At 41.5% G+C, this 26,924-nt stretch overlaps 1 protein-coding gene across 1 annotated transcript; it reads right to left on the bottom strand.

Moving 5' to 3' along the window:
• On the bottom strand, positions 1-26,924 carry LOC149453640 (granzyme A-like). Its single transcript, XM_089688040.1, has 5 exons — positions 26,864-26,924; positions 22,222-22,363; positions 7,952-8,090; positions 3,446-3,709; positions 1-159 (listed from the first exon to the last, which is right to left on the bottom strand). The coding sequence occupies exons 1-5, from the start codon at positions 26,922-26,924 to the stop codon at positions 1-3; spliced, it is 765 nt and encodes a 254-aa protein (XP_089544166.1).

Genomic DNA, 26,924 nt, shown 5'->3' with positions numbered 1-26,924 from the left:
CTAAGGCAAGCCACTCAGTTGTTTGTATATCCAGCAAACGATCCTTCTATTTAAAAAAGAATAGAAAGCTGCATTTCCAGGAACACCACATTCAGCTTTACCGAAAGATATGACACCCCTCAGCACTCCATTGCAGATCAGTGGTCCACCAGAATCTCCCTGCAAAAAAAAAATAAAAATTAAACAAATAAATAAAATTTACTAGCCCTCCCCATGGAACTATAAATCGGCTGCATATGAAGGGAGCTCCAATGGTTTCACAGCATGCTGTCATGCTCACATTAACCTTTACTGCTGGACTAATGTTTTCTTTTTTCACACACAAGCTACATTTTTACACAAAAATTTACTTAAAAACCCTAAAAACAAAGCATCTATAGAAAAAATATCATAAGCGGCAAAGTATGGTATTTGCTCAAACGTTAGTCAAATCTAGATTTAGAGTCTTGGGCCCCTTTCACACAGGCCAGATCCAGGTTTTCTCAGCAAGGGATCTGTCCCGCTGAGTGGAGTGGTGAGATAATAGGTCTGTGTGCACGTTTATGCAGAGCGGCCATGGACACGGCCCACTCTACTCTATGAGCAGTTGGATGTAAACAGACTGGCTTCCATTTACAATACAATAGGAAGAAGGGTCTGCCACACACCGGAGGATAGATGAATATAGTGTGTATTTATTGATCCACAGGAAACACAAAACACCAGGACATGAATACAGGACCTGTTAACACGTTTCACAGGATCTCATGCTTAATCATAACAAAGAAAACAACAAAAGTGCTGTCTTATATAGGTATTAGTTAACCACTTCCAGACCGGACACTTTTACCCCCTTCCTGTCCAGGGCAATTTTCAGCTTTCAGCGCTATCAGACTTTGAATGACAATTGCATGGTCATGCAACACTGTACCCAAATGAATGTTTTACCATTTTTTTAAGACAGATAAAGCTTTATTTGGTGGTATTTATTCACCACTGGGATTTTAATTTTTTTTGCTATATAAATGAAAAGTCCAAAAATTTTGAAAAAAAGTGTTTTTTTTAACCTCTTGCCGACCGTGCATAGCCGAATGACGGCTTCACCGCGGCCGGCCAGTTCTGGGTGGACGTCATATGACGTCCTCCCAGAACGCGCTCTCCTGCGCGCCCCAGGGGGCGCGCACCCGGCGATCTCCATGATCGCTGTGTCCTACGGACACAGCTGATCACGTGATAAATCACAGCGGCCTTTTACCACGTGATCAGCGGTGTCCAATGACACGCTGATCACAGGGAAATGCAAGTGCCGGTTCTCGGCTGCACTTTCCTCACGCTGTCAGATCGTGAGGAAAGTACTGCCGAGAACCGGCAGTTGTCAGAGCGGGGATAGGCACCGATCATCAGGGCACTGATGATCAGTGCCCTGATGATCGGTGCCCAGCAGTGACACCCGCAAGTTCCACCCAGCAGTGCGCCCACTAGCTCCGCCCACCCGTGCCCAGCAGTGCACCCACCCGTGCCCAGCAGTGCACCCACCTGTGCCCAGCAGTGCCCCACCTGTGCCCAGCAGTGCACCCACCTGTGCCACTCTGCAGTGCCACCTACCTGTGCCCAGCAGTGCCACCTACATGTGCCCAGCAGTGCCACCCACCTGTGCCCACCCACCTGTGCCCACCAGTGCCACCCACCTGTACCCACCAGTGCCACCCACCTGTGCCCACCCACCAGTGCTGCCCACCAGTGCCACCCACCAGTGCAGCCCAGCAGTGCTGCCAGTCAGTGCCACCAGTCAGTGCCCAGGGGTTGTGCCAGTCAGTGCCGCCAGTCAGTGCCCAGCAGTGATGCCAGTCAGTGCCGTCTATCAGTACCCATAATCAGTGTCACCTATCAGTGCCGCCTATCAGTGCCGCCTATCCGTGACCCCTAATTAGTGCTGTCTATCAGTGCCGCCTATCCGTGCCACCTCATTAGTACTGCCTATCAGTGCCCTTTAGTGCTGCCTATCAGTGCCGCCTATCAGTGCCCATCAGTGCTGCCTCATCAACGCACATCAGTGAAAGAGAAAAAATACCTGTTTGAAAAATTTTATAAAAGAAACAAATAAACTTTTTTTTTTTTTTCAAATTTTTTGCACTTTTTTTATTTATAGCGCAAAAAGTAAAGCGCCCAGTGGCGATTAAATACCACCAAAAGAAAGCTCTATTTGTGAGAAAAAAATGATCGAAATTTCATATGGGTACAATGTTGCATGACCGCGCAATTGTCAATCAAAGTGCGGCAGTGCTGAAAGCTGAAAATTGGCCTGGTAAGGAAGGGGGTATAAGTGCCTGGTAGGCAAGTGGTTAATAAAATTTTGCAAATAAATAATATTTCATCATAAATCTTGACCAAAATTTATTCCATTATCTTTTTAGTAAAAAGAAAAAAATCCAAATTAGTTTATAACCAAAAATTATAATGTTTAAACATTTTTTTTTACATTTTTTTTTTTTTTTTATATTATTATTATTATTTTTTTTTAACATACTGTCACCCTAGCAGTACAGTGTCACCATGGTGACACTGTACTACTTGTGGGGGGTGATGAAGATTTTTTTTTTTACACTGATTGCTTTTACACCCATTTAGGATGTAAAAGCAATCATTTCTCTTTCTCTCTGTCTGCATTCTTGCAGTCATTGAGAAGTACTGAGTGAGCTGTGATTGGTCACAGCTTGTCACAAGATACAAGGCTGTTGTGAATAGCCTTGTACCATGTGACCTCTGTGATCATTCACAGATTTCACAAGTAGTAAGCAATGATGTCACAAGTGACATCTTGCTTACTACTTTGCATGTGATCACTGATTGGTCGGACTTCGTACAGAGGTCCCGTCCGACGATCGGTGTTTCACTGTGTCCTGAGGACACAGAGGGCACCGGATCGCTCCGAGGGAGCGCGCACAAGCAGGGTGCGGGGAGGCAGTTTATAAACGGCCACCCGACTCTGCACTGCCACCGTCCGGCCGTTTATATGCAACGGCCGGTCGAGAAGTGGTTAAGGGACCAAAAGTAATGGGACAGAATATTTATGGACCTGACTGTATGTTGCCAAAGTACCCATTTTGCCCATATTTAATTGATGAATACAAAATCTATGGCCAATTGCATGCACAGCAGTAACTCCAGATCCTCTGAATCAGTTATTTACAAACACATTTATCAATGGCGGATGCCTTTTGGGGCAAACTGGGGATATTTGTAAGCCTACTGCAGCCTGGCAGCTTCATTTGTGCGTCTTACCCCAACATGTGATTCATGTAACAAAAGGCTGCCCTGCCTATAAATCTGACTTAGAGTATAGTATAAATCTAAAAAAAAAATTACATTTAGTGGCTTATATAGCGTCTGCACCATTGCAATGTATACTTCATTAGGAGTTCACAGACTGATTTCTACTGTTGTAGAGAGCAGCTCTTTAATATACCTTGCAAGTTTCCGTTTTCGTCTTTTCACTGGTGCAGATCATATTTTCAGTTATGTTATGCCGACCTTTCCATCTTTCGGAACAGGATTTTCTGTCCAGTATGGTTACGTTTGCCTCCATGAGTCTGTCTGATGGTTTATTATTCAGGTTTGTTGTTGAACCCCATCCAGCAACTTCACAAACTGTTCCCTCAACTGGCTCTTTACAGTTTTCAGGCAGTGCAAGAATTTTCACAGTGTCTGTAAGGTTTATTTTTTTTTTTAACTGAAAAAAAAAAAATGGAAATCACCAAGACATCAAGTTTATACTTGAATAAGCCCACCAATATCTTTAAGCACTGATAGCTGTTCCAAACCTTCAGTTTTCTGCCCAAAGCTCAAACTCAAGCTTTACAGTCTATGTCAAACCCAAAGTTAGAGTAGAGAAGTATTAGAACTGGAATGTTTTGCCATCCAGGGTTTTGTTGGGGCCTTGTTTACATGGGCAATCGAGGGGCTTTAAAAACAGGCTGTTGACCTGCAGTTTTACTTCCCCTAACTTTTTCGCCACAAGTTAACATTGCAGCAAAAAAACCCCAAAAAACTATCACATTTGACAAGTGGTAATCACTAAATTTGTGTTTGATTGCATTATTCCCCTTCAAAATCCCCCTTCAGCTGCAAAAAAACAGGCATTCAGGAGAAGGTATTATTGCCTCCTGAATGCCTGGCAGCCACTGCTCTATTTCCCTTTGAAAGTGATCCACCGCAGATCACTTTTAAGAAGGACAGTAGAGACTAATGGCCATCTAAACAAGATTGCTTGCCCTGTGTTTTTACATAGGACTAGCACTGTGTGTATGTAGGTAACGTTATATTTTTTCTATTTTGTAACTTTTTAAAAAAAAATACATATTTTTGAAGACGTGTGTTCCCCTTAAAACCGATAGGAGGCATATGGGCTGCTATCTGCATGGAAAGTAAGGGAATGTGTAATATCAGACTACAAGCACTTCAGAGGTGGGTAGTACTTTGAGAAGGGTGCCTTGGGAAATGGGATGGGGGGGGGGGGGCGTTACTCACTTCCAGACACCAGTGTGTGATTGTCACTGGGTTCTTCAACAACTGATAAAGAGGTTTGAATTTTGCCTGTTGACAGTTCATACAATTAAGCAAAGGGTTAAAAGTACAGCTTTACAATCATTGTGTCCCTGCTTACAGCTGTTTGTTCAACAGAGGCTGGTCTAATGATCAGCTTCTGTCTGCTGGAAAACCAGCATTCGATCAACGCTTGCAGCCAATTGCTGCGAGTGCTGATCAGTCTGTCTGCATACAATGTCTCAGCAGGAGAGATCTCTGCATCAGCATTGCTTGTCTTGATGTGGGGACCTGTCAGTTTTTTTGTTCAACCCACTGGTTGAAAAAAAACAAAACTGTGTGTACTCTGTAAATTGTGACTATGATTCTTTGCAGTAAAACTGCCACGCCAACTGAACCCCTTCTGAGCACCAAGAAGAATCAGATTCAGTGCCATGATACCCAAGGCACTTCTCTGTTTTTGGTTTGTGGTTTTGTTATAGATGTTCCCTTTATTAGCTCTGTTACAACTTTGCTCTATATATAGTATACCTCTGTAACCAATCTGCACCTCTATGTCCATTCTATGCTTTCTGTCTCATTTCTGTCTCTTCATCTCAGTGCCTTTTACCAATGTTGTGCCCCCCTCTATAGTAATGCCCCTTTTCTGTCCCTCTCACTCACTGCTCTTCACAATTTTATGGAAAACACACAGCGACCAGGTGACCCAGAATCGAGTTCCGGGTCCCAAACATTAGAACGGGACCCGGGGCTTTCAGTGACACCCAGGTCTTTGTGCTGGGAGCTCTCCATGCGGCGCATTCCCTCCATGAAGACAGATACGCAAATATACGGCCCCACGGAAAGAAGCCCAGTCCAGTGGGGCTGCTAATTTGCGTACGGTCGGCATCAGGGGTTTAAGGAATAAAGGTAACAAACAAAAACATAATTTAGGTGTAGTACCAACCCTGAAGGAGCTGCTTGGTAATTATGGGTTCTGTTCTGCACCTCAACTCCAAGAACAGCCTCAGTTTCTCTGGCACACATGGTTGAAGAAAAAATAAATGCTCCTACACTGTCCTCCCCTTTTAGTCCTCCGGTCCTTTCTGCAGCGGAGGAAGTCCTAACGGTGGGTTGATGGGGGGGGGGGGGAGCCCGCAGGTGCCTACAGCGCACAGCTCCATTCCCCATTATGACAACATGAGGGGGTGAGTGGAGAAAGGGGGAATCGATGCACCGGCTATATAAGGTGTCTGATTTTGGAGATCAGTTTATTGTATTTGCAAATAATTTGCGTACCCTATTTTAAGTACTCAGCAGAAGAGAGTTGATAATAGTAGACTGGGCCAACTCTGAAACTATACATTGTTTTCTTCTTAACAGATTTCTTATTCATGTCATAAAGGAACTCAAGGGTTCCTGATTAGGTTGCATCTGAACTTTGATATACTCAAGATGGCTAGATGTTGTACACTTGATGTATTGATGTCAAAAGAGATAACATTCCACCTACTGAGCCGTCCTCTGACCAATCATATGAGTATTGAGCCATTCAGATCAACACATTAAATTGGCCCCCTTGTTCAGAGAACACTTGGCAGGCAATTTTGATGCATAAGCTAGACCTCTTTTTGTGAATACAGCATTTATTAAATTACTAAAACAGATTTTAATTAAAGTGTACTTTAGCTTTTGAGCACAACTAGAGCTAGAGAACTTTTGCATTTGGACTATAGTCAATAAATCTTCTTATAAATTAAGGGCTTTTAGGCTTTTTTGTGTATTTGATGCATACTCATGCAAGATCTGAAGCTGCCTTGAAGGACCAAATTGCTTACATGTTGCTGTACCTTTAAAGCTGCACTTTGTGTAACTGATATGAGGCAGGGAATAATTATTAGAACCCATTGGATTAAACAAACAGGTACTTTATTGAAAAATAAAGTCTATCAACACAATCAAATGGCACAGCAAGACAGCATCAACTATCAGTCAGTATGTGCCACAAACAGTTCCAATTATTACAAGCGACCGTGTATTATGTTAAATATTCCACGTGGTCCAACTTTACAGTTAAGCAGTCCTCTAAGTCTGCTGATTATAAATAAAACCCAACAATCCAGGGATATTAAATCCCAAAAGCCCACTGTACTCAGGGCCCCTACATTATTGGCAATATCAGCAACAGTTGGAGGAGGGCTGTGCACAGCAGCAAATGTCCGTTCATGATCCATAGCTGTTGGCAGCCCTAATTGTGGCCATCTTTTTTGTTCAGTGCAGTTAAATGTTCTGTTACTCCTTGATGTTTTGAAGCCCTGGGCTTACACGAAGTGGGTTGAATGACACTGGGCATCATTGAATCTGAAAGAGGAAGGATGTCACCACATTGGAGGGATTGGTAAGTTTGTGGGGAGAGGCAGCAATTTTAAGAGCTGTTGGGGTCTTCAATTTAAGGTTTGTTTCCTAAGCCAAAATTGGGCTTTAGATATCCCCTTTTCCCCCAGGTATAAAGGAGTTGTTGCTCATTGTTTCTAGGAAATGAAATAAGACAGAGTATTACTTAATGTAAAGTGGTAGAAAAGTGTCCCCCACCAAAAAATAAAAACATTTCCCTTGCATGTTACTGTCATAATGTGCTAGTATGTATCGCATACTAGCACATTATGCGAGGCTTACCCTTAAAAGAAGCCCTCCTGCGGTGTACTGTTGCCACTGTCAGGGCTTACATCTTCACCTAGTCTTCCTTCCAAGTTCATGGACTCCAGCCATTTGAATGGCTGAGCCACGATAAAATCACTCCCGCACATGTGCATGGGAGCCACATCCACAGCACAGTGCTCTGAAGGGACAGCATGCTGTCGCTTCAAAGTGCAGTGTGCATGTGCCGATGAATGTCACTTGCTGCAGAAGTAGATAATATCTCCTAAATGGTGCACATATAAAAGATATTCCTTGTACCTACATGTAAGTTTTATTATAAGCTTACCAGTAGGTATGAGTCAGCACTTACTACTGCTTTAACCCATGGTCCCACGACAAGTCCTCTACTCTCCAGTAGGAGAGGACTCTCCTGGTCTTGATTTTTTTTCGTGGCTGATGGTGCTGCATTGTACATGATGGCTTCAGTGAGAGGGGTGGCATTAAGACCAGTTGGAGACCAACAAGAAAAGCAGTTTCAGGGGACCAGTTGTCAAAGTTGGAGTCAGTGTGGATGAAGAACACAGGACCCTGGAATAAGGTAAGTAATACTCGGTTTTATTTGAATCCCTAGAAAAAAACAGCCTTAGGTCCTTTATAAGCTGGGGGTAGTATATTTAAATGATTTTGTTACTGGGTGGAGTTAGGATTTAAGAATAGATGGAGTTGAATTAAATGAGTAGTTAGGTACTGGTGACCTACTGCATATTATGCAAATTAATAAATCACTAGAAGTGTTTTGCAGCTTAATTACCTTTAAAAGCGCAACATCATAGTCAAATGTACTTTTCTTAAAATGCTCATGTGGGATTGTCCTATTGAGTCTCCTAATTAGTCTTCCTTTTTCATCATTAATCACATGAGCTCCTATGATAACGAGGGCTGTTAAACTACTGAAAAAAAAAACATAATGAAAATGCCATTAATAATAGCAGCATAAAAACCTCATTAGCGATTACACAGGAAAAGTTAAAAGAGCCTCCAAAGCAGAACTTTGTCCATAGGAAGACTGACAGCTGACCATTCTAGATTTATAGAATATATATATATATATATATATATATATATACAGTGGGGCAAAAAAGTATTTAGTCAGCCACCAATTGTGCAAGTTCTCCCACTTAAAAAGATGAGAGAGGCCTGTAATTGGCATCATAGGTAGACCTCAACTATGAGAGACAAAATGAGAAAAAAGATCCAGACAATCACATTGGCTGATTTGGAAAGAATTTATTTGCAAATTATGGTGGAAAATAAGTATTTGGTCACCTACAAACAAGCAAGATTTCTGGCTCTCACAGACCTGTACCTTCTTCTTTAAGAGGCTCCTCTGTCCTGCACTCATTACCTGTATCAGTGGCACCTGTTTGAACTTGTTATCAGTATAAAAGACACCTGTCCACAACCTCAAACAGTCACACTACAAACTCCACTATGGTGAAGACTAAAGAGCTGTCGAAGGACACCAGAAACAAAATTGTAGACCTGCACCAGGCTGGGAAGACTGAATCTGCAATAGGCAAGCAGCTTGGTGTGAACAAATCAACTGTGGGAGCAATAATTAGAAAATGGAAGACATACAAGACCACTGATAATCTCCCTCGATCTGGGGCTCCACGCAAGATCTCACCACGTTGGGTCAAAATGATCACAAGAACGGTGAGCAAAAATCCCAGGACCACACAGGGGGACCTAGTGAATGACCTGCAGGGAGCTGGGACCAACGTAACAAAGGCTACCATCAGTAACACACTACGCCGCCAGGGACTCAGATCCTGCAGTGCCAGACGTGTCCCCCTGCTTAAGCCAGTACATGTCCGGGCCTGTCTGAAGTTTGCTAGAGAGCATTTGGACGATCCAGAAGAGGATTGGGAGAATGTCTTATGGTCAGATGAAACCAAAATAGAACTGTTTGGTAGAAACACAACTCGTCGTGTTTGGAGGAGATAGAATGCTGAGTTGCATCCAAAGAACACCATACCTACTGTGAAGCATGGGGGTGGGAACATCATGCTTTGGGGCTGTTTCTCCGCAAAGGGACCAGGACGACTGTTCCATGTACAGGACAGAATGAATGGGGCCATGTATCGTGAGATTTTGAGTGCAAACCTCCTTCCATCAGCAAGGGCATTGAAGATGAAACGTGGCTGGGTCTTCCAACATGACAATGATCCCAAACATACCGCCGGGCAATGAAGGAGTGGCTTTGTAAGAAGCATGTCAAGGTCCTGGAGTGGCCTAGCCAGTCTCCAGATCTCAACCCCATAGAAAACCTCTGGAGGGAGTTGAAAGTCCGTGTTGCCCAGTGACAGCCCCAAAACATCACTGCTCTAGAGGAGATCTGCATGGAGGAATGGGCCAACATAACAGCAACAGTGTGTGCCAACCTTGTGAAGACTTACGGGAAATGTTTGACCTCTGTCATTGCCAACAAAGGATATATAACAAAGTATTGAGATGAACTTTTGATATTGACCAAATACTTATTTTCCACCATAATTTGCAAATAAATTCTTTCCAAATCAGCCAATGTGATTGTCTGGATTTTTTTTCTCATTTTGTCTCTCATAGTTGAGATCTACCTATGATGCCAATTACAGGCCTATCTCATCTTTTTAAGTGGGAGAAATTGCACAATTGGTGGCTGACTAAATACTTTTTTGCCCCACTGTATATATACAGGTGAAACTTGAAAACTTAGAATATTGTGCAAAAGTTCATTTATTTCAGTAATGCAACTTAAAAGGTGAAACTAATATATGAGATAGACTCATTACATGCAAAGCAAGATAGTTCAAGCCGTGATTTGTCATAAGTGTGATGATTATGGCTTACAGCTCATGAAAACCCCAAATCCACTATCTCAGAAAATGAGAATATTGTGAAAAGGTGCAATATTCTCGGCTGAAAGTGTCCCACTCTAATCAGCTAATTAAGCCATAACACCTGCAAAGGGTTCCTGAGCCTTTAAATGGTCTCTCAGTCTGGTTCAGTAGGAATCACAATCATGGGAAAGACTGCTGACCTGACAGTTGTGCAGAAAACCATCATTGACACCCTCCATAAGGAGGGAAAGCCTCAAAAGGTAATTGCAAAAGAAGTTGGATGTTCCGAAAGTGCTGTATCAAAGCACATTAATAGAAAGTTATGTGGAAGGGAAAAGTATGGAAGAAAAAGGTGCACAAGCAGCAGAGATGACCACAGCCTGGAGAGGATTGTCAGGAAAAGGCCATTCAAAAGTGTTGGGGACTTTCACAAGGAGTGGACTGAGGCTGGAGTCAGTGCATCAAGAGCCACCACACACAGATGGATCCTAGGCATGGGCTTCAAATGTTGTATTCCTCTTGTCAAGCCGCTCCTGAACAACAAACAACGTCAAAAGTGTCTTACCTGGGCTAAAGAAAAATAGACCTGGTCTGTTGCTCAGTGATCCAAAGTCCTCTTTCTGATGAGAGCAACTTTTGCAACTCATTTGAAAACCAAGGACCCAGAGTATGGAGGAAGAATGGAGAGGCACACACTGCAAGATGCTTGAAGTCCAGTGTGAAGTTTCCACAGTCTGTGTTGATTTGGGGAGCCATGTCATCTGCTGGTGTTTTTCCACTGTGCTTCATTAAGTCCAGGGTCAACGCAGTCGTCTACCAGGAGATTTTTGAGCACTTCATGCTTCCTTCCGCAGACAAGCTTTATGGGGATGCTGACTTCATTTTCCAGCAGGACTTGGCACCTGCCCACACTGCCAAAAGCAACAAAACCTGGTTCAATGACCGTGGGATTACTGTGCTTGATTGGCCAGCAAACTCGCCTGACCTGAGATTCTCTATGGGTTATTGCCAAGAGAAAGATGAGAGACATGAGAACGAACAATGCAGAAGAGCTGAAGGCCGCTATTGAAGCATCCTGGTCTTCCATAACACCTCAGCAGTGCCACAGGCTGATAGCTTCCATGCCACACCGCACTGAGGCAGTAATTGCTGCAAAAGGGGCCCAAACCAAGTACTGAGTACATATGCATGCTTATACTTTTCAGAGGTCCAATATTGTTCTATGTACAATCCTTGTTTTATTGATTGCATGTAATATTCTAATTTTCTGAGATTGTGGATTTGGGGTTTTTATGAGCTGTAAGCCATAATCATCACAATTATGACAAATCACGGCTTGAACAATCTTGCTTTGCATGTAATGAGTCTCTCATATTTTAGTTTCACCTTTTAAGTTGCATTACTGAAATAAATGAACATTTGCACGATATTCTAATTTTTAGAGTTTCACCTGTATGTGTGTATATATATATATATATATATATATATATATATATATATACACAGTTGTGTTCAAAATAATAGCAGTGTGTTGAAAAAAGTGAATAAAGCTCAAAATCCTTCTAATAGCTTTTATTTCCATGCACACAAATGCATTGGGAACACTACACATTCTACTCCAAATCAAAACATGAAGAAAAATATATCAAATTTGTGTTGTTCCTCTAAAAAAAATTTAAGAAAAGGGAATATTAGACTGTTCAAAAAAATAGCAGTGTTTGTATTCTTCTTTACAAACTCAAACATTCACTATATAAACTGAAAAATGTTTGAAGATTTGCTTTCCTTTGAATCACTTAATGAATATTTACTTGTATAAGCGCTGTTTCTGAGAACTGCTGTACATCTGTGTTGCATGGAGTCAACCAACTTCTGGCCCCTGTGATCAGGTATTCCAGCCCAGGATGATTGGACTACATTCCACAGTTCTTCTCTATTTCTTGGTTTTGCCTCAGAAACTGCATTTTTGATGTCACCCTACAAGTTTTCTATTGGATTAAGATCCGGGGATTGGGCTGGCCACTCCATAACATCAATCTTGTTGGTCTGGAACCAAGATGTTGCACGTTTACTGGTGTGTTTGGGGTCATTGTCTTGTTGGAACACCCATTTCAAGGGCATTTCCTCTTCAGCATAAGGCAGCATGACCTCTTCAAGTATTCTGATGTATTCAAACTGATCCATGATCCCTGGTATGCGATAAATGTGCCCAACACCGTAGTATGAGAAACATCCCCATATCATGATGCTTGCGCAACCATGCTTCACTGTCTTCACAGTGTACTGTGGCTTGGTTCAGTGTTTGGGGGTCGTCTGACAAACTGTCTCCGGCCACTGGACCCAAAAAGAACAACCTTACTTTCATCAGTCCACAAAATGTTGCGCCATTTCTCTTTAGGCCAGTCAATGTGCTCTCTGGCAAATTGTAACCTCTTGAGCACCTGATTGATCAGGTTAGTGATGTCTGACTGCTATTATTTTGAACACAACTGTATATATATATATATATAAAGAACAAACCGTTACAGGTCATTCCTTTGAGGCCTCTGCACCTCACAAAAGTCTATTTTACAGGTGTTCGACGTTTTTTTCTGTCTCTAAACCCCCCTCCATGTTAGTCTATGTGGGCATTTAGAGGCAGAAAAAAAAAACATTACTTCATTACTTTCTCATTCAAGAGAGGAGTGTTTTGGTAGAATAAATTCCAAAACGCACTTAAATGTGTGTAAATGCCTAAGTTATAGGCCCGATTAGCGCTTACAATTTTTTTATTTCAATTACCAGAATAAATTAAAACTCTTGCCAATGAAGTAAAGAAATGCCCAAGCCCTTGATGTGTCTAAACCCATTTGCTAGGAGAAAATCATTTAAAAAAGCACAAGTACTCATGAAGCCTTATAGTATAAAGGCCAATAACAATCAATGTATGAGCAATGCAAAAAACAGAATGCACAGGGGTTTTAGAAGGCCTTAGGTAAGGTAACACAATATTATATAATATAATCACAGATAGTATTTCAAAAACTACAATGTAATACTAATGTGATACACTGGTTAATACCAGTATTTCCCAAAGATAACCACAGTGACTACAATTTTTGTAACTGTTTGGGTCACCCCCTATGCTGATAAGACAGTCTTTTCCTTTCAAGGAAATTGTTAGTTGCATAATTCTATTGCAAAAATGATGGGGGAGTGGGAAACAGCCATTGTTGTGCCACTAATTTGCAGGCTAGAAAAATAGTCTAATACCTAGTGTTTTACGTGTTTGGGACAATATACCGTCTGGGATGATACTCAAAAATGCAATTTTAGGGTTCACAGGCACAGAAAGGGAACATTAACGGTTAACTGTTGGAAAAGATAGATGTCCAATACAACAATACATGAATCAAAGCTCCAGTATTTCCCATACAACTGGGAGGAGAGCTTGTCCTACCACATAAGAACAGCTTGTGTGGGGTATGAGAGAAGTCATATGGAATATGAACAATTGTGTGAACGTTTGTGAGGGAGAGAATACAATTATAGGGATATTTTCAAGGGCCACTGACCTTTGCTCGTTGTCAATACACCCTATGTCTTGCTTCCAGCCATCACCACTACATAGTTCAATTTTAGAGCTCTAGAAACTATTAGTGCAGAGTAAAGACCCCCTATCAATCTCCTTTAGTTAGTGTCACTAAGATCACCATAGTAAGTATAGGGGATGGGTATAAGTTAAAGGAATAGCTATAAATCATGAATAGAAAAGCAAAAACCTGTTTTGCAGAATGTAACTGACTTCCTTACATACAATGTTTCTAAATATTTTCATACATTAGGCTAAATTCACAAAGCTTTAACATACAAAAAAGTATCTTTATTTTAGCTATGTGTAATTTTCAAATCTCGTTGGATTTAAAGCAGCCCACACCAGTGCTGACATCTCCATGATGTCTTTAAGGTGTGGTGACTTCAATGTCTTGATTGGGCAGTGTGGGGCATGATGTATCTCCCGTGCATGCACATGGGGATTTATTCTGCTGTCACCAAGGCATACGGATAATATAAACTGAGCTGTGCCTACTACTTTACCTTTAAGTGGTACCCTTATCCAAGTATGCTACCTCTGTGAGCTAAGCCTATTTTATCTGCAGTACTCTGTTGCAATCTGCAAAATAGATTTTTTCATTTGTCTTGGTATTCAATATTTTAATGGCAGACTCAGGACCTACTGTAGGTGGAGTTTAGGAATCTAGGGTGGTTACATTTGTACACACAAGTTCACTTATTACAAAAAATGTTTGGTCCATTTACCTTGATTGAAGGAAGATGGGACCTGTTACATAATTCTCATACAACAATCTCATACAGCGAATGGGTAACAAAATCATATGTCTGTTTCTTCCTACTCTTCTATAAAATATTGGTATCATTCTATTGGTGATATATTTAGGTTTTTTGTATTTTGAATCTTATTTGAATTTTTTATTTTCACAACTCTCTGCAATACTCATAGCATGTCTTGTTTGTATCTCCTTTGCACTTTTTTAGTAAGGCACTTATCCACATATTAGGAATATTACAATATAAAATGAATACATCAGTCAAGGAATGATCTAATAATATTACAGACTTGAAGACCATGTTTGTTGGTTGCATTTGTACTTGCTCTCTTACTATATGTGGGAAAAAAGACCATTAGTTTAACCCTTGAGTTGTTGGAGTGCCTGATTAGTTAGATATACAGTTGCAAGAAAATGTATGTGTTCCCTCCTAGATTGTAAGCTCGAAAGAGCAGGGCCCTCGATCCCCTCATGTTTTGCATTGTATTGGTATTGTTCTGTCACATGTTCTGTCTCCCTTTGTAATGTACAGCGCTGAGCGAACTATTGGCGCTTTATAAATACTGTATAATAATAATAATTAGAGATGAGCGAAGAAATGAAAAATTTGATTCGGCTGATTCGGCGAATTCCAGTGTGAAATTCGATTCGATGCGAATTTCTCCGCTACGAAGATGACTTATTTAAAGGGTTTCTAGGCTTCAGAGAGCCTTTAAATTAGTGCAGAACACTGTACCTTTAATTTAAATGCCCTTGGAGATGAGGAAGGAGAAGGAGAAGGAGAAGGATGAGAAGAAGGAGAAGGAGAAGGATGAGAAGAAGGAGAAGGAGAAGGATGAGAAGAAGGAGAAGGATGAGAAGAAGGAGAAGGAGAAGGATGAGAAGAAGGAGAAGGAGAAGGATGAGAAGAAGGAGAAGGATGAGAAGGAGAAGGATGAGAAGAAGAAGGATGAGAAGAAGGAGAAGGATGAGAAGAAGGAGAAGGAGAAGGATGAGAAGAAGGAGAAGGAGAAGGATGAGAAGAAAGAGAAGGATGAGAAGAAGGAGAAGGATGAGAAGAAGGAGAAGGAGAAGGATGAGAAGAAGGAGAAGGAGAAGGATGAGAAGAAGGAGAAGGAGAAGGATGAGAAGAAGGAGAAGGATGAGAAGAAGGAGAAGGATGAGAAGAAGGAGAAGGAGAAGGAGAAGGATGAGAAGAAGGAGAAGGAGAAGGATGAGAAGAAGGAGAAGGAGAAGGATGAGAAGAAGGAGAAGGATGAGAAGGAGAAGGATGAGAAGAAGAAGGATGAGAAGAAGGAGAAGGATGAGAAGAAGGAGAAGGAGAAGGATGAGAAGAAGGAGAAGGAGAAGGATGAGAAGAAAGAGAAGGATGAGAAGGAGAAGGATGAGAAGAAGAAGGATGAGAAGAAGGAGAAGGATGAGAAGAAGAAGGATGAGAAGAAGGAAAAGGATGAGAAGAAGAAGGATGAGAAGAAGGAGAAGGATGAGAAGAAGGAGAATGATGAGAAGAAGGAGAAGGATGATAAGAAGGAGAAGGAAGAGAAGAAGGAGAAGGAGAAGGATGAGAAGAAGGAGAAGGATGAGAAGAAGGAGAAGGAGAAGGATGAGAAGAAGGAGAAGGAGAAGGATGAGAAGAAGGAGAAGGATGAGAAGAAGAAGGATGAGAAGAAGGAGGAGAAGGATGAGAAGAAGAAGGATGAGAAGAAGGAGAATGATGAGAAGAAGGAGAAGGATGAGAAGAAGGAGAAGGATGAGAAGAAGGAGAAGGAGAAGGATGAGAAGAAAAAGGATGAGAAGAAGGAGAAGGAGAAGGATGAGAAGAAGGAGAAGGATGAGAAGGAGAAGGAGAAGGATGAGAAGAAGGAGAAGGAGAAGGATGAGAAGAAGGAGAAGGATGAGAAGAAGGAGAAGGATGAGAAGAAGGAGAAGGAGAAGCAGAAGAAGAAGGATGAGAAGAAGGAGAAGGAGAAGGATGAGAAGAAGGAGAAGGAGAAGGATGAGAAGAAGGAGAAGGATGAGAAGAAGGATGAGCAGAAGGAGAAGGATGAGAAGAAGGAGAAGGATGAGAAGAAGGAGAAGGATGAGAAGAAGGATGAGAAGAAGGAGAAGGATGAGAAGAAGGACAGTTCTGTGACAGTTTCTGTCTATTTCTGACAGTTCTGGGACATTCACTCCATACAGCGGTTTCAACCGCTGTATGGAGGGAATGTCATAGAACTGTCAGAAATAGACTATTAATGACAGTTCTGGGACTGTCCTTCCATGCAGCGGTTGAAACATTGTATGTATTTGTTTCCATAAATGGATCCATTTATGGAAACAAATACATACAATGTTTCAACCGCTGCATGGAAGGACAGTCCCAGAACTGTCATTAATAGTCTATTTCTGACAGTTCCATGACATTCCCTCCATACAGCGGTTAAAACAGCTGTATGCAGTGAATGTCCCAGAACTGTCATAAATAGTCTATTTCTGACAGATCTGGGACATTCACTCCATACAGCTGTTTTAACCGCTGTATGGAGGGAATGTCATGGAACTGTCAGAAATAGACTATTAATGACAGTTCTGGGACTGTCCTTCAATGCAGCGGTTGAAACATTGTATGTATTTGTTTCCATAAATGGATCCATTTATGGAAACAAATACATACAATGTTTCAACCGCTGTATGGAAGGACAGTCCCACAACTGTCATTAATAGTCTATTTCTGACAGTTCCATGACATTCCCTCCATACAGCGGTTAAAACAGCTGTATGGAGTGAATGTCCCAGAACTGTCATAAATAGTCTATTTCTGACAGATCTGGGACATTCACTCCATACAGCTGTTTTAACCGCTGTATGGAGGGAATGTCATGGAACTGTCAGAAATAGACTATTAATGACAGTTGTGGGACTGTCCTTCCATACAGCGGTTGAAACATTGTATGTATTTGTTTCCATAAATGGATCCATTTATGGAAACAAATACATACAATGTTTCAACCGCTGCATTGAAGGACAGTCCCAGAACTGTCATTAATAGTCTATTTCTGACAGTTCCATGACATTCCCTCCATACAGCGGTTAAAACAGCTGTATGCAGTGAATGTCCCAGAACTGTCATAAATAGTCTATTTCTGACAGATCTGGGACATTCACTCCATACAGCTGTTTTAACCGCTGTATGGAGGGAATGTCATGGAACTGTCAGAAATAGACTATTAATGACAGTTGTGGGACTGTCCTTCCATGCAGCGGTTGAAACATTGTATGTATTTGTTTCCATAAATGGATCCATTTATGGAAACAAATACATACAATGTTTCAACCGCTGTATGGAAGGACAGTCCCACAACTGTCATTAATAGTCTATTTCTGACAGTTCCATGACATTCCCTCCATACAGCGGTTAAAACAGCTGTATGCAGTGAATGTCCCAGAACTGTCATAAATAGTCTATTTCTGATAGATCTGGGACATTCACTCCATACAGCTGTTTTAACCGCTGTATGGAGGGAATGTCATGGAACTGTCAGAAATAGACTATTAATGACAGTTGTGGGACTGTCCTTCCATGCAGCGGTTGAAACATTGTATGTATTTGTTTCCATAAATGGATCCATTTATGGAAACAAATACATACAATGTTTCAACCGCTGTATGGAAGGACAGTCCCAGAACTGTCATTAATAGTCTATTTCTGACAGTTCCATGACATTCCCTCCATACAGCGGTTAAAACAGCTGTATGCAGTGAATGTCCCAGAACTGTCATAAATAGTCTATTTCTGACAGATCTGGGACATTCACTCCATACAGCTGTTTTAACCGCTGTATGGAGGGAATGTCATGGAACTGTCAGAAATAGACTATTAATGACAGTTCTGGGACTGTCCTTCCATGCAGCGGTTGAAACATTGTATGTATTTGTTTCCATAAATGGATCCATTTATGGAAACAAATACATACAATGTTTCAACCGCTGTATGGAAGGACAGTCCCAGAACTGTCATTAATAGTCTATTTCTGACAGTTCCATGACATTCCCTCCATACAGCGGTTAAAACAGCTGTATGCAGTGAATGTCCCAGAACTGTCATAAATAGTCTATTTCTGACAGATCTGGGACATTCACTCCATACAGCTGTTTTAACCGCTGTATGGAGGGAATGTCATGGAACTGTCAGAAATAGACTATTAATGACAGTTCTGGGACTGTCCTTCCATGCAGCGGTTGAAACATTGTATGTATTTGTTTCCATAAATGGATCCATTTATGGAAACAAATACATACAATGTTTCAACCGCTGTATGGAAGGACAGTCCCACAACTGTCATTAATAGTCTATTTCTGACAGTTCCATGACATTCCCTCCATACAGCGGTTAAAACAGCTGTATGGAGTGAATGTCCCAGATCTGTCAGAAATAGACTATTTATGACAGTTCTGGGACATTCACTGCATACAGCTGTTTTAACCGCTGTATGGAGGGAATGTCATGGAACTGTCAGAAATAGACTGTTAATGACAGTTGTGGGACTGTCCTTCCATGCAGTGGTTGAAACATTGTATGTATTTGTTTCCATAAATGGATCCATTTATGGAAACAAATACATACAATGTTTCAACCGCTGCATGGAAGGACAGTCCCACAACTGTCATTAATAGTCTATTTCTGACAGTTCCATGACATTCCCTCCATACAGCGGTTAAAACAGCTGTATGCAGTGAATGTCCCAGAACTGTCATAAATAGTCTATTTCTGACAGATCTGGGACATTCACTCCATACAGCTGTTTTAACCGCTGTATGGAGGGAATGTCATGGAACTGTCAGAAATAGACTATTAATGACAGTTGTGGGACTGTCCTTCCATGCAGCGGTTGAAACATTGTATGTATTTGTTTCCATAAATGGATCCATTTATGGAAACAAATACATACAATGTTTCAACCGCTGCATGGAAGGACAGTCCCACAACTGTCATTAATAGTCTATTTCTGACAGTTCCATGACATTCCCTCCATACAGCGGTTAAAACAGCTGTATGCAGTGAATGTCCCAGAACTGTCATAAATAGTCTATTTCTGACAGTTCTGGGACATTCACTCCATACAGCGGTTTCCGGCAAAAAGTGTATGTGCAGAGTTCCTCTATTCTGCAGATACACTTAGAGGAGCTCTGCAGATACACTTAGAGGAGCTCTGCACATACACTTTTTTCCGGTTTGGAATTATTCTTATTTTCATCCTACTTCTTCTTCTTCTTCTTCATCCTCATCCTCTTCTTCTTCTGAGGATGAGGATGAGGATGAAGAAGAAGAAGAAGAAGAAGAAGTAGGATGAAAATAAGATTAATTCCAAGCCGGCAAAAAGTGTATGTGCAGAGCTCCTCTAAGTGTATCTGCAGAGCTCCTCTAAGTGTATCTGCAGAATAGAGGAACTCTGCACATACACTTTTTGCCGGCTTGGAATTATTCTTCTTTTCATCCTACTTCTTCTTCTTCTTCATCCTCAGAAGAAGAGGATGAGGATGAGGATGAAGAAGAAGAAGAAGAAGAAGAAGAAGAAGAAGAAGAAGAAGTATAATGAAAAGAAGAATAATTCCATGCCGGAAAAAAGTGTATGTGCAGAGTTCCTCTATTTCTGACAGTTCTCTCACAGCTTCTTCACATGTACAGCGGTTGAAATATCTGTATCCTAAATGGAAACTAATAGATACAAATTGTATCTATTAGTTTCCATTTAGGATACAGATGTTTCAACCGCTGTACATGTGAAGAAGCTGTGAGAGAACTGTCAGAAATAGAGGAACTCTGCACATACACTTTTTGCCGGCTTGGAATTATTCTTCTTTTCATCCTACTTCTTCTTCTTCTTCTTCTTCTTCTTCTTCTTCTTCTTCTTCTTCTTCTTCTTCATCCTCATCCTCATCCTCTTCTTCTGAGGATGAAGAAGAAGAAGAAGTAGGATGAAAAGAAGAATAATTCCAAGCCGGCAAAAAGTGTATGTGCAGAGTTCCTCTATTTCTGACAGTTCTCTCACAACTTCTTCACATGTACAGTGGTTGAAACATCTGTATCCTAAATGTAAACTAATAGATACAATGTTTCAACCGCTAAACATGTGTTCCTTCTGTCAGAGAACTGTCAGAAATAGCGGAGCTCACTGCAGGGACACTTTTGCCGGCTGATCGGGAAATGTTCGATTCGCGCACCCGAAGTAGGCAAAATTTCGGTTTCGACACGAATCGAATATTTCCTGAAATTCGACTCAAATTCCGGTTCGCCTAGTTCGATTCGCTCATCTCTAATAATAATAATAATAATGTGAACCCCTTGGGATTACGTGGAGTTTTGCATGAATTGGGCATAAAATGTGCTCTGAACGTTATCTAAGTCACAACAATAGAAGAACACAGTCTGCTGAACATAATACTACACAAACATTAGATGTTGCCATGGTTTAATTGCACATAACATGTAAACATTCACAGTGCAGGGAGGAAAAAGTATGTGAACCTTTGGATTTAATAACTGGTTGACCCTCCTTTGGCAGCAATAACCTCAACCAAACGTTTCCTGTAGTTGCAGATCAGACCTGCACAACGATCTGGAGTAATTTTGGACCACTCCTCTTCACAAAACTGTTTCAGTGTAGCAATATTCTTGGGATGTCTGGTGTGAGTCGCTCTCTTAAGGTCATGCCACAGCATTTCAATCGGGTTGAGGTGAGGCCACTCCAGAAGGCGTATTCTGTGCTGTTGCAGCCATTGTTTTGTTGAATTACTTGTATGCTTTGGGTCATTGTCCTGTTGCATCACCCATCCTCTGCGGAGCTTCAGTTGGCGGACAGATGGTCGTACGTTTTCCTGCAAAATGTCTTGATAAACTCTGGAATTCATTTTCCCATCAATGACAACAATCCGTACAGGACGACCTCGCTTAGGGAGAGTAGCAACAGTGCTAAACTTTCTCCATTTGTAGGCAGTCTGTCTTACCGTGGACACATGAACATCAAGGCTTTTGGAGTGTGTTTTTTAAGGGCAGGACAGCTGTCAGCAGCACATCCAATATCATCACACTGATTGGAGTCAAGGTTGGCTCACTCCTGGCTCCAATTAGCTCTGGGAGAAGTCATTAAGCTAGGGCCTCACATACTTTTTCCTCCCTGCACTGTGAATGTGCTAACTCTAAACCTTCTCCCACCCCCACCTACTTAATCTATCTAGCCCCATAAAGAAAAGATACTCAACTATCCTGAAGCTACTTTGCTCCAGTCCCAGGTTGAGCTGTCAGCCGCAGCTTCAGTGTGTAGGAGAGGCAGCCGACAACGGAAGACCCATAGTAAGTCTATGAGTGATGTCACTTCCCAGGCATTTCCTAGCTGTTGTCAGCTTTCTCCTGCACACAGAAGGTGCAGCTGGAGACTAGACCGGAGTAGCTTCAGAATAGGTAAGTATAGTGATATAGCAAAGTTTTTAGCTTACAATAGAGTGGAGAAGGATTAGAATCCCTCACGTCCTGTCTCAGTGACAACATTTTTACTAGACAGAAAGTGAGGGAGAATCTGCAACATGGACACAGACAGCAATACAAGTCTGCCAGCATTTGTAGTTTCCCCCTACCCAACTCAAAAAATATTTTTATTTCTGTCTGTGTTGCTGTAGGAGATTCTCCTTTGCTTCCTTCTGATAAAATCATTGACACTTTGAAAGTAAGTGATGGGATACCTCTCTGATGGAGCACTGGATAGCAGTAAAAACAGTGGTTCTAATCCTTCCTTACTCTACTTAAAACTCAAAAGTCAAATTAGCTGGAGGTACCATTCATGAAATAAAGGCTGATGAATGGATTGCATGTGTTGAGAAGCAGCTTCACTTACATGGAACAATGTGCTGCCGTTAGCACCCAGTCGGGCTTTATCAGGATTCCATCACAGTATGATGAATTCTCTCGTATAAACACCATATATGGTCGTGAATGAGGTTTTGCCTCTTTTCCACCAATAATTTTGTCACAAGCACCTGAAGAGTCCAAGGGTTAGACAATAAAATTTGTTATATGAATAGCATATTTTTTCCACAATAGTAGTAAATACATTTACAAACAGGGCATTAGGTCGGTCAGTACATCAAAGTTGTGCCTACACATTGCAGCAGAATTGCTCCAATTTTGTTTCTCTTATTAATTTCTGTGTCTGAATATCGGGCCACATTCACATAAACTATATTGCCAAAAGTATTGGGACGCCTGCACCGCTGTAGGGTTCAATATTGAGTTGGTCCACCCTTTGCAGCTTCTCCTCTGCTGTCAATGCTGTCCCCAAGATTTTGGAGTGTCTATGGGAATGTTTAACCATTCTTTCAGAACCGCATATGTGAGGTCAGGCACTGATGTCAGGCTGAGGTCAGGACCCTGTGCAGGCCAGTCAAGTTCCTCCACCCCAAACTGGCTCATCCATGTCTTTATGGACCTTGCCTAGTGCACTGGTGGGCAGTCATGTTGGAACAGGAAGGGGCCATCCCCAAACTGATCTCACAAATTTGGGAGCATGAAATTGTCCAAAATGTCTTGGTATGCTGACGCCTTAAGAGTTCCCTTCACTGGAACTAAGGGGCCAAGCCCAACTCCTGGAAAACAACCCCACACCAGAATCCCCCCCCCCCCCCATCAATCTTTACACTTGGCACAATGCAGTCAGGCAAGTTTCAACCTCCTGGCAACCACCAAACCCAGACACATCCATCAGGTTGGCAGATCGAGAAGCATGATTTGTCACTTCAGAGAACCCGTCTCTACTGCTCTAGAGTCCAGTGACAGCATGCTTGACACCACTGCAACCAACAAATTGCATTGCACTTGGTAATGTAAGGCTTGGATGCAGCTGCTCAGCCATGGAAACCCATTCCATGAAGCTCTCTATGCACTGTTGTGCTAATCTGAAGGCCACACAAAGTTTGGAGGTCTTTAGCTATTGACTCTGCAGACAGTGACTTCTGCGCACTGTGCGCTTCAGCATGCGCTGACCCCATTCTGTCATTTTACATTTGGAATATTTGAATCCAATGATTTGGAGGGGTGTTCCAATACTTTTGGCAATATAGTGTATGCATTCTGGAACCTGATGGTCACCAAGCCTTTGGGACCAGATTAGTCACCTGCAAGGAGTGGTGAGCTGAACTACACATCTTAAACTCTTGCCACACACACACAGTTAATGCCATAGAGACTGCTTTTACCCGGTTGCTCAGCTACATACATCACTAATATCTTTAAAAGCACAGTGCACCACCTAAAGAATGGCCCCATTGAATGCCAGCCAACATTAACTATTAAGCACCAGGTACTTTCAGCCACCTTCAGGAGGTACCCCATACATTAGGAACACATAATCACACCCACTTTGGGGGTTTTATGCAAAGTGTGCAAACATGAATCCTGTTAATTTTCTGAGTTAGTTGATGGCATTACAGAGACTCTAGCTGCACCTGTTATAGCTCAGTTTACCTTCCCTATAGTCTTTTGAGTGCCAGTTAGTGGACCATTGAACATTGATATATTTTAGTGCCTTTAAGTCTGTATAATTATCTGTTCATTGATTCATGCTTGTTTAGCTGCATTTTGTAATAATACATTTTTTAATTTACCATCAAGTCACTTGTGGCCTATACCTGTGCATTATTATAGAGTGGTAGCTTACTAACTTTTGAGTAACACAGGTGTACACAACTGTGTCAGTATGGATAGAGAAGTAAAGAGAGTCATGGCAGAACAGAGGAACCACCATTAACATTGGCTCCTGGGGGGTAAGCTCTACACTAGCAATTGCTATAAATAGACCACCATGAGGTGTAACATGTAGTAGCACTGAAATACCCAAATTTGGACCATTGTGCTTCTAATAGAGATTAAAAGTGAGAAATGTCACCAGCATACCACGGATCTCCAGAATAGGTCCAAAGCTTTATTCAAACAATCACATCATAGTTACAAAGGCAAAGTTTAGGAGCCTCGCAGGACCGCTTGATCAGTCATCAAGGTTAGATGCCTGATGAAGGGGTTCTGCAAGACTCTGAAACATTGCCTTTGTAATTATCACTTGGTCATACTGTATATAGCTACTAAACGAATAATAAATAACATTTCTCAGTTTTAATGTTTTTAGTTCCCAGCCGGAGTTTACTGCGGCACCTGCATACATTTACTGCCACTTTCAGGAATGTATGCATTTGGAATATTGTAGTTGGACTAATAGAAATTATTTGCTATTACATTTCACACTACATTGTTGTCTATGTGTAGCAATTGCTGGCAATTAGTAGCCAGAGAAAATGACAGAAGAAACTAAAAGTGAAGTAATACATACTGCTTCCAGTTTAATTCCAGCTGGGGAGATCTGTAAATGGATGTTGCTTGGAACAGACATCCAGCCGACATAGTGAATCAGTCAAAAGTAAGTGAATTTAAGTACAAACATAGATCTAGACCAGCAATGGGCAAACTACGGCCCGCGGGCCGTATACGGCCCGGCGGACCTTTTAATCCAGCCCTCGGAGCTAGGCTCCTCTCACAGTCCGCCCCTGTGTCAATTCACTTACCTTTGCTCCGCGCGTTCCTCTCGCCGTGTCCCGCGCCGTGTCGGTGTAGCATGAAAATCTGTCTCCTATGAGGATCTGTCCCCCTCGACGTATCTGCGCATGTGCCGGAGATCGCCGATCGGCTGCTAATGCCTGAAACTGGCACATGCGCAGATACGTCGAGGGGGACAGATCCTCATAGGAGACAGATTTTCATGCTACACCGGAACGGCGCGGGACACGGCGAGAGGAACGCGCGGAGCAAAGGTAAGTGAATTGACATGGGGGGACTTGGGGACTTAATATGGGGGATGAATTAATATGGGGAATGAATTACTATATGGGGGATGAATTACTATAGGGGGGATGAATTACTATATGGGGGATGAATTACTATATGGGGGATGAATTACTATGGGGGATGAATTACTATATGAGGGATGAATTACTATGGGGGATGAATTACTATATGGGGGATGAATTACTATATGGGGGATGAATTAATATGGGTGATGAATTACTATATGGGGGATGAATTACTATGGGGGATGAATTACTATAGGGGGGATGAATGACTATGGGGGATGAATTACTATATGAGGGATGAATTACTATGGGGGATGAATTACTATATGGGGGATGAATTACTATATGGGGGATGAATTACTATGGGGGATGAATTACTATGGGGGATGAATTACTACATGGGAGATGAATTACTACATGGGGGATGAATTACTATAGGGGGGATGAATTACTATGGGGGATGAATTACTATAGGGGGGATGAATTACTATGGGGGATGAATTACTATATGGGGGATGAATTAATATGGGGGATGAATTACTATGGGGGATGAATTACTATATGGGGGATGAATTACTATGGGGGATGAATTACTATAGGGGGGATGAATGACTATGGGGGATGAATTACTATATGGGGGATGAATTACTATGGGGGATGAATTACTATATGGGGGATGAATTACTATATGGGGGATGAATTACTATGGGGGATGAATTACTACATGGGGGATGAATTACTACATGGGGGATGAATTACTATATGGGGGATGAATTACTATAGGGGGGATGAATTACTATGGGGGATGAATTACTATAGGGGGGATGAATTACTATGGGGGATGAATTACTATATGGGGGATGAATTACTATATGGGGGATGAATTACTATGGGGGATGAATTACTATAGGGGGGATGAATTACTATGGGGGATGAATTACTATAGGGGGGATGAATTACTATAGGGTGGATGAATTACTATATGGGGGATGAATTACTATATGGGGGATGAATTACTATATGGAGGATGAATTACTATAGGGGGGATGAATTACTATGGGGGATGAATTACTAAATGGGGGATGAATTACTATATGGGGGATGAATTACTATGGGGGATGAATTACTATATGGGGGATGAATTACTATGGGGGATGAATTACTATATGGGGGATTAATTACTATGCTTACTATGGGGGAATATTACTATACTTACTATGGATGACACATACACATAATTCGTCTACTCTTGGTCCGGCCCCCGGGTCCAATATATGAACCCATTGCGGCCCTCAAGTCAAAAAGTTTGCCCACCCCTGATCTAGACTCTATAAACATAAAGTTAGAGAAAAAAACAAAAAAAGGAACAGACTTGATGTACCACTTTTATTTTCTTCTCTGTTTTCCCACATAAAGTTACAAGCACAATGGATTGCAGAAAATGCATTGTCTAAAAAATTAATGCAGTCACCCCCTCTAAGAACTAGTAAGCTGCCATATATTAGATTTTTGTTGTTCAGTTTAGATATCTTCTGTGGTGTAACAATAATATCTAAATTGTAGTTTTACAAACCACCTGTTAATTACTACAACATTAATAACTAATATAATAACTAATAAATGAAATAAAAATATACTTACATACATTAAGAAGAGATAGAACAAACATGATTGATATTTGCAGAGGTAGGTAAGGCTTCAT

This window comes from Staurois parvus, unplaced genomic scaffold, assembly GCF_062004578.1.
Source record: "Staurois parvus isolate SC_StPar_1 unplaced genomic scaffold, SC_StPar_1.0 ptg000445l, whole genome shotgun sequence".
NCBI lineage: Eukaryota > Metazoa > Chordata > Amphibia > Anura > Ranidae > Staurois > Staurois parvus.
This window is presented reverse-complemented; position numbering and strand designations above follow the sequence as displayed.

Excerpts from the sequence above, each read along its gene's own strand:
- LOC149453640 (XM_089688040.1), bottom strand. The coding sequence starts at position 26,924 with ATGAAGCCTTACCTACCTCTGCAAATATCAATCATGTTTGTTCTATCT. Across the intron at positions 8,091-22,221 it reads ACGGCAGCACATTGTTCCAT|TAGTTTAACAGCCCTCGTTA; the intron begins GTAAGTGAAGCT and ends TTTTTTTTTCAG. Across the intron at positions 160-3,445 it reads CGAAAACGGAAACTTGCAAG|GGAGATTCTGGTGGACCACT; the intron begins GTATATTAAAGA and ends TTTTTTTTGCAG.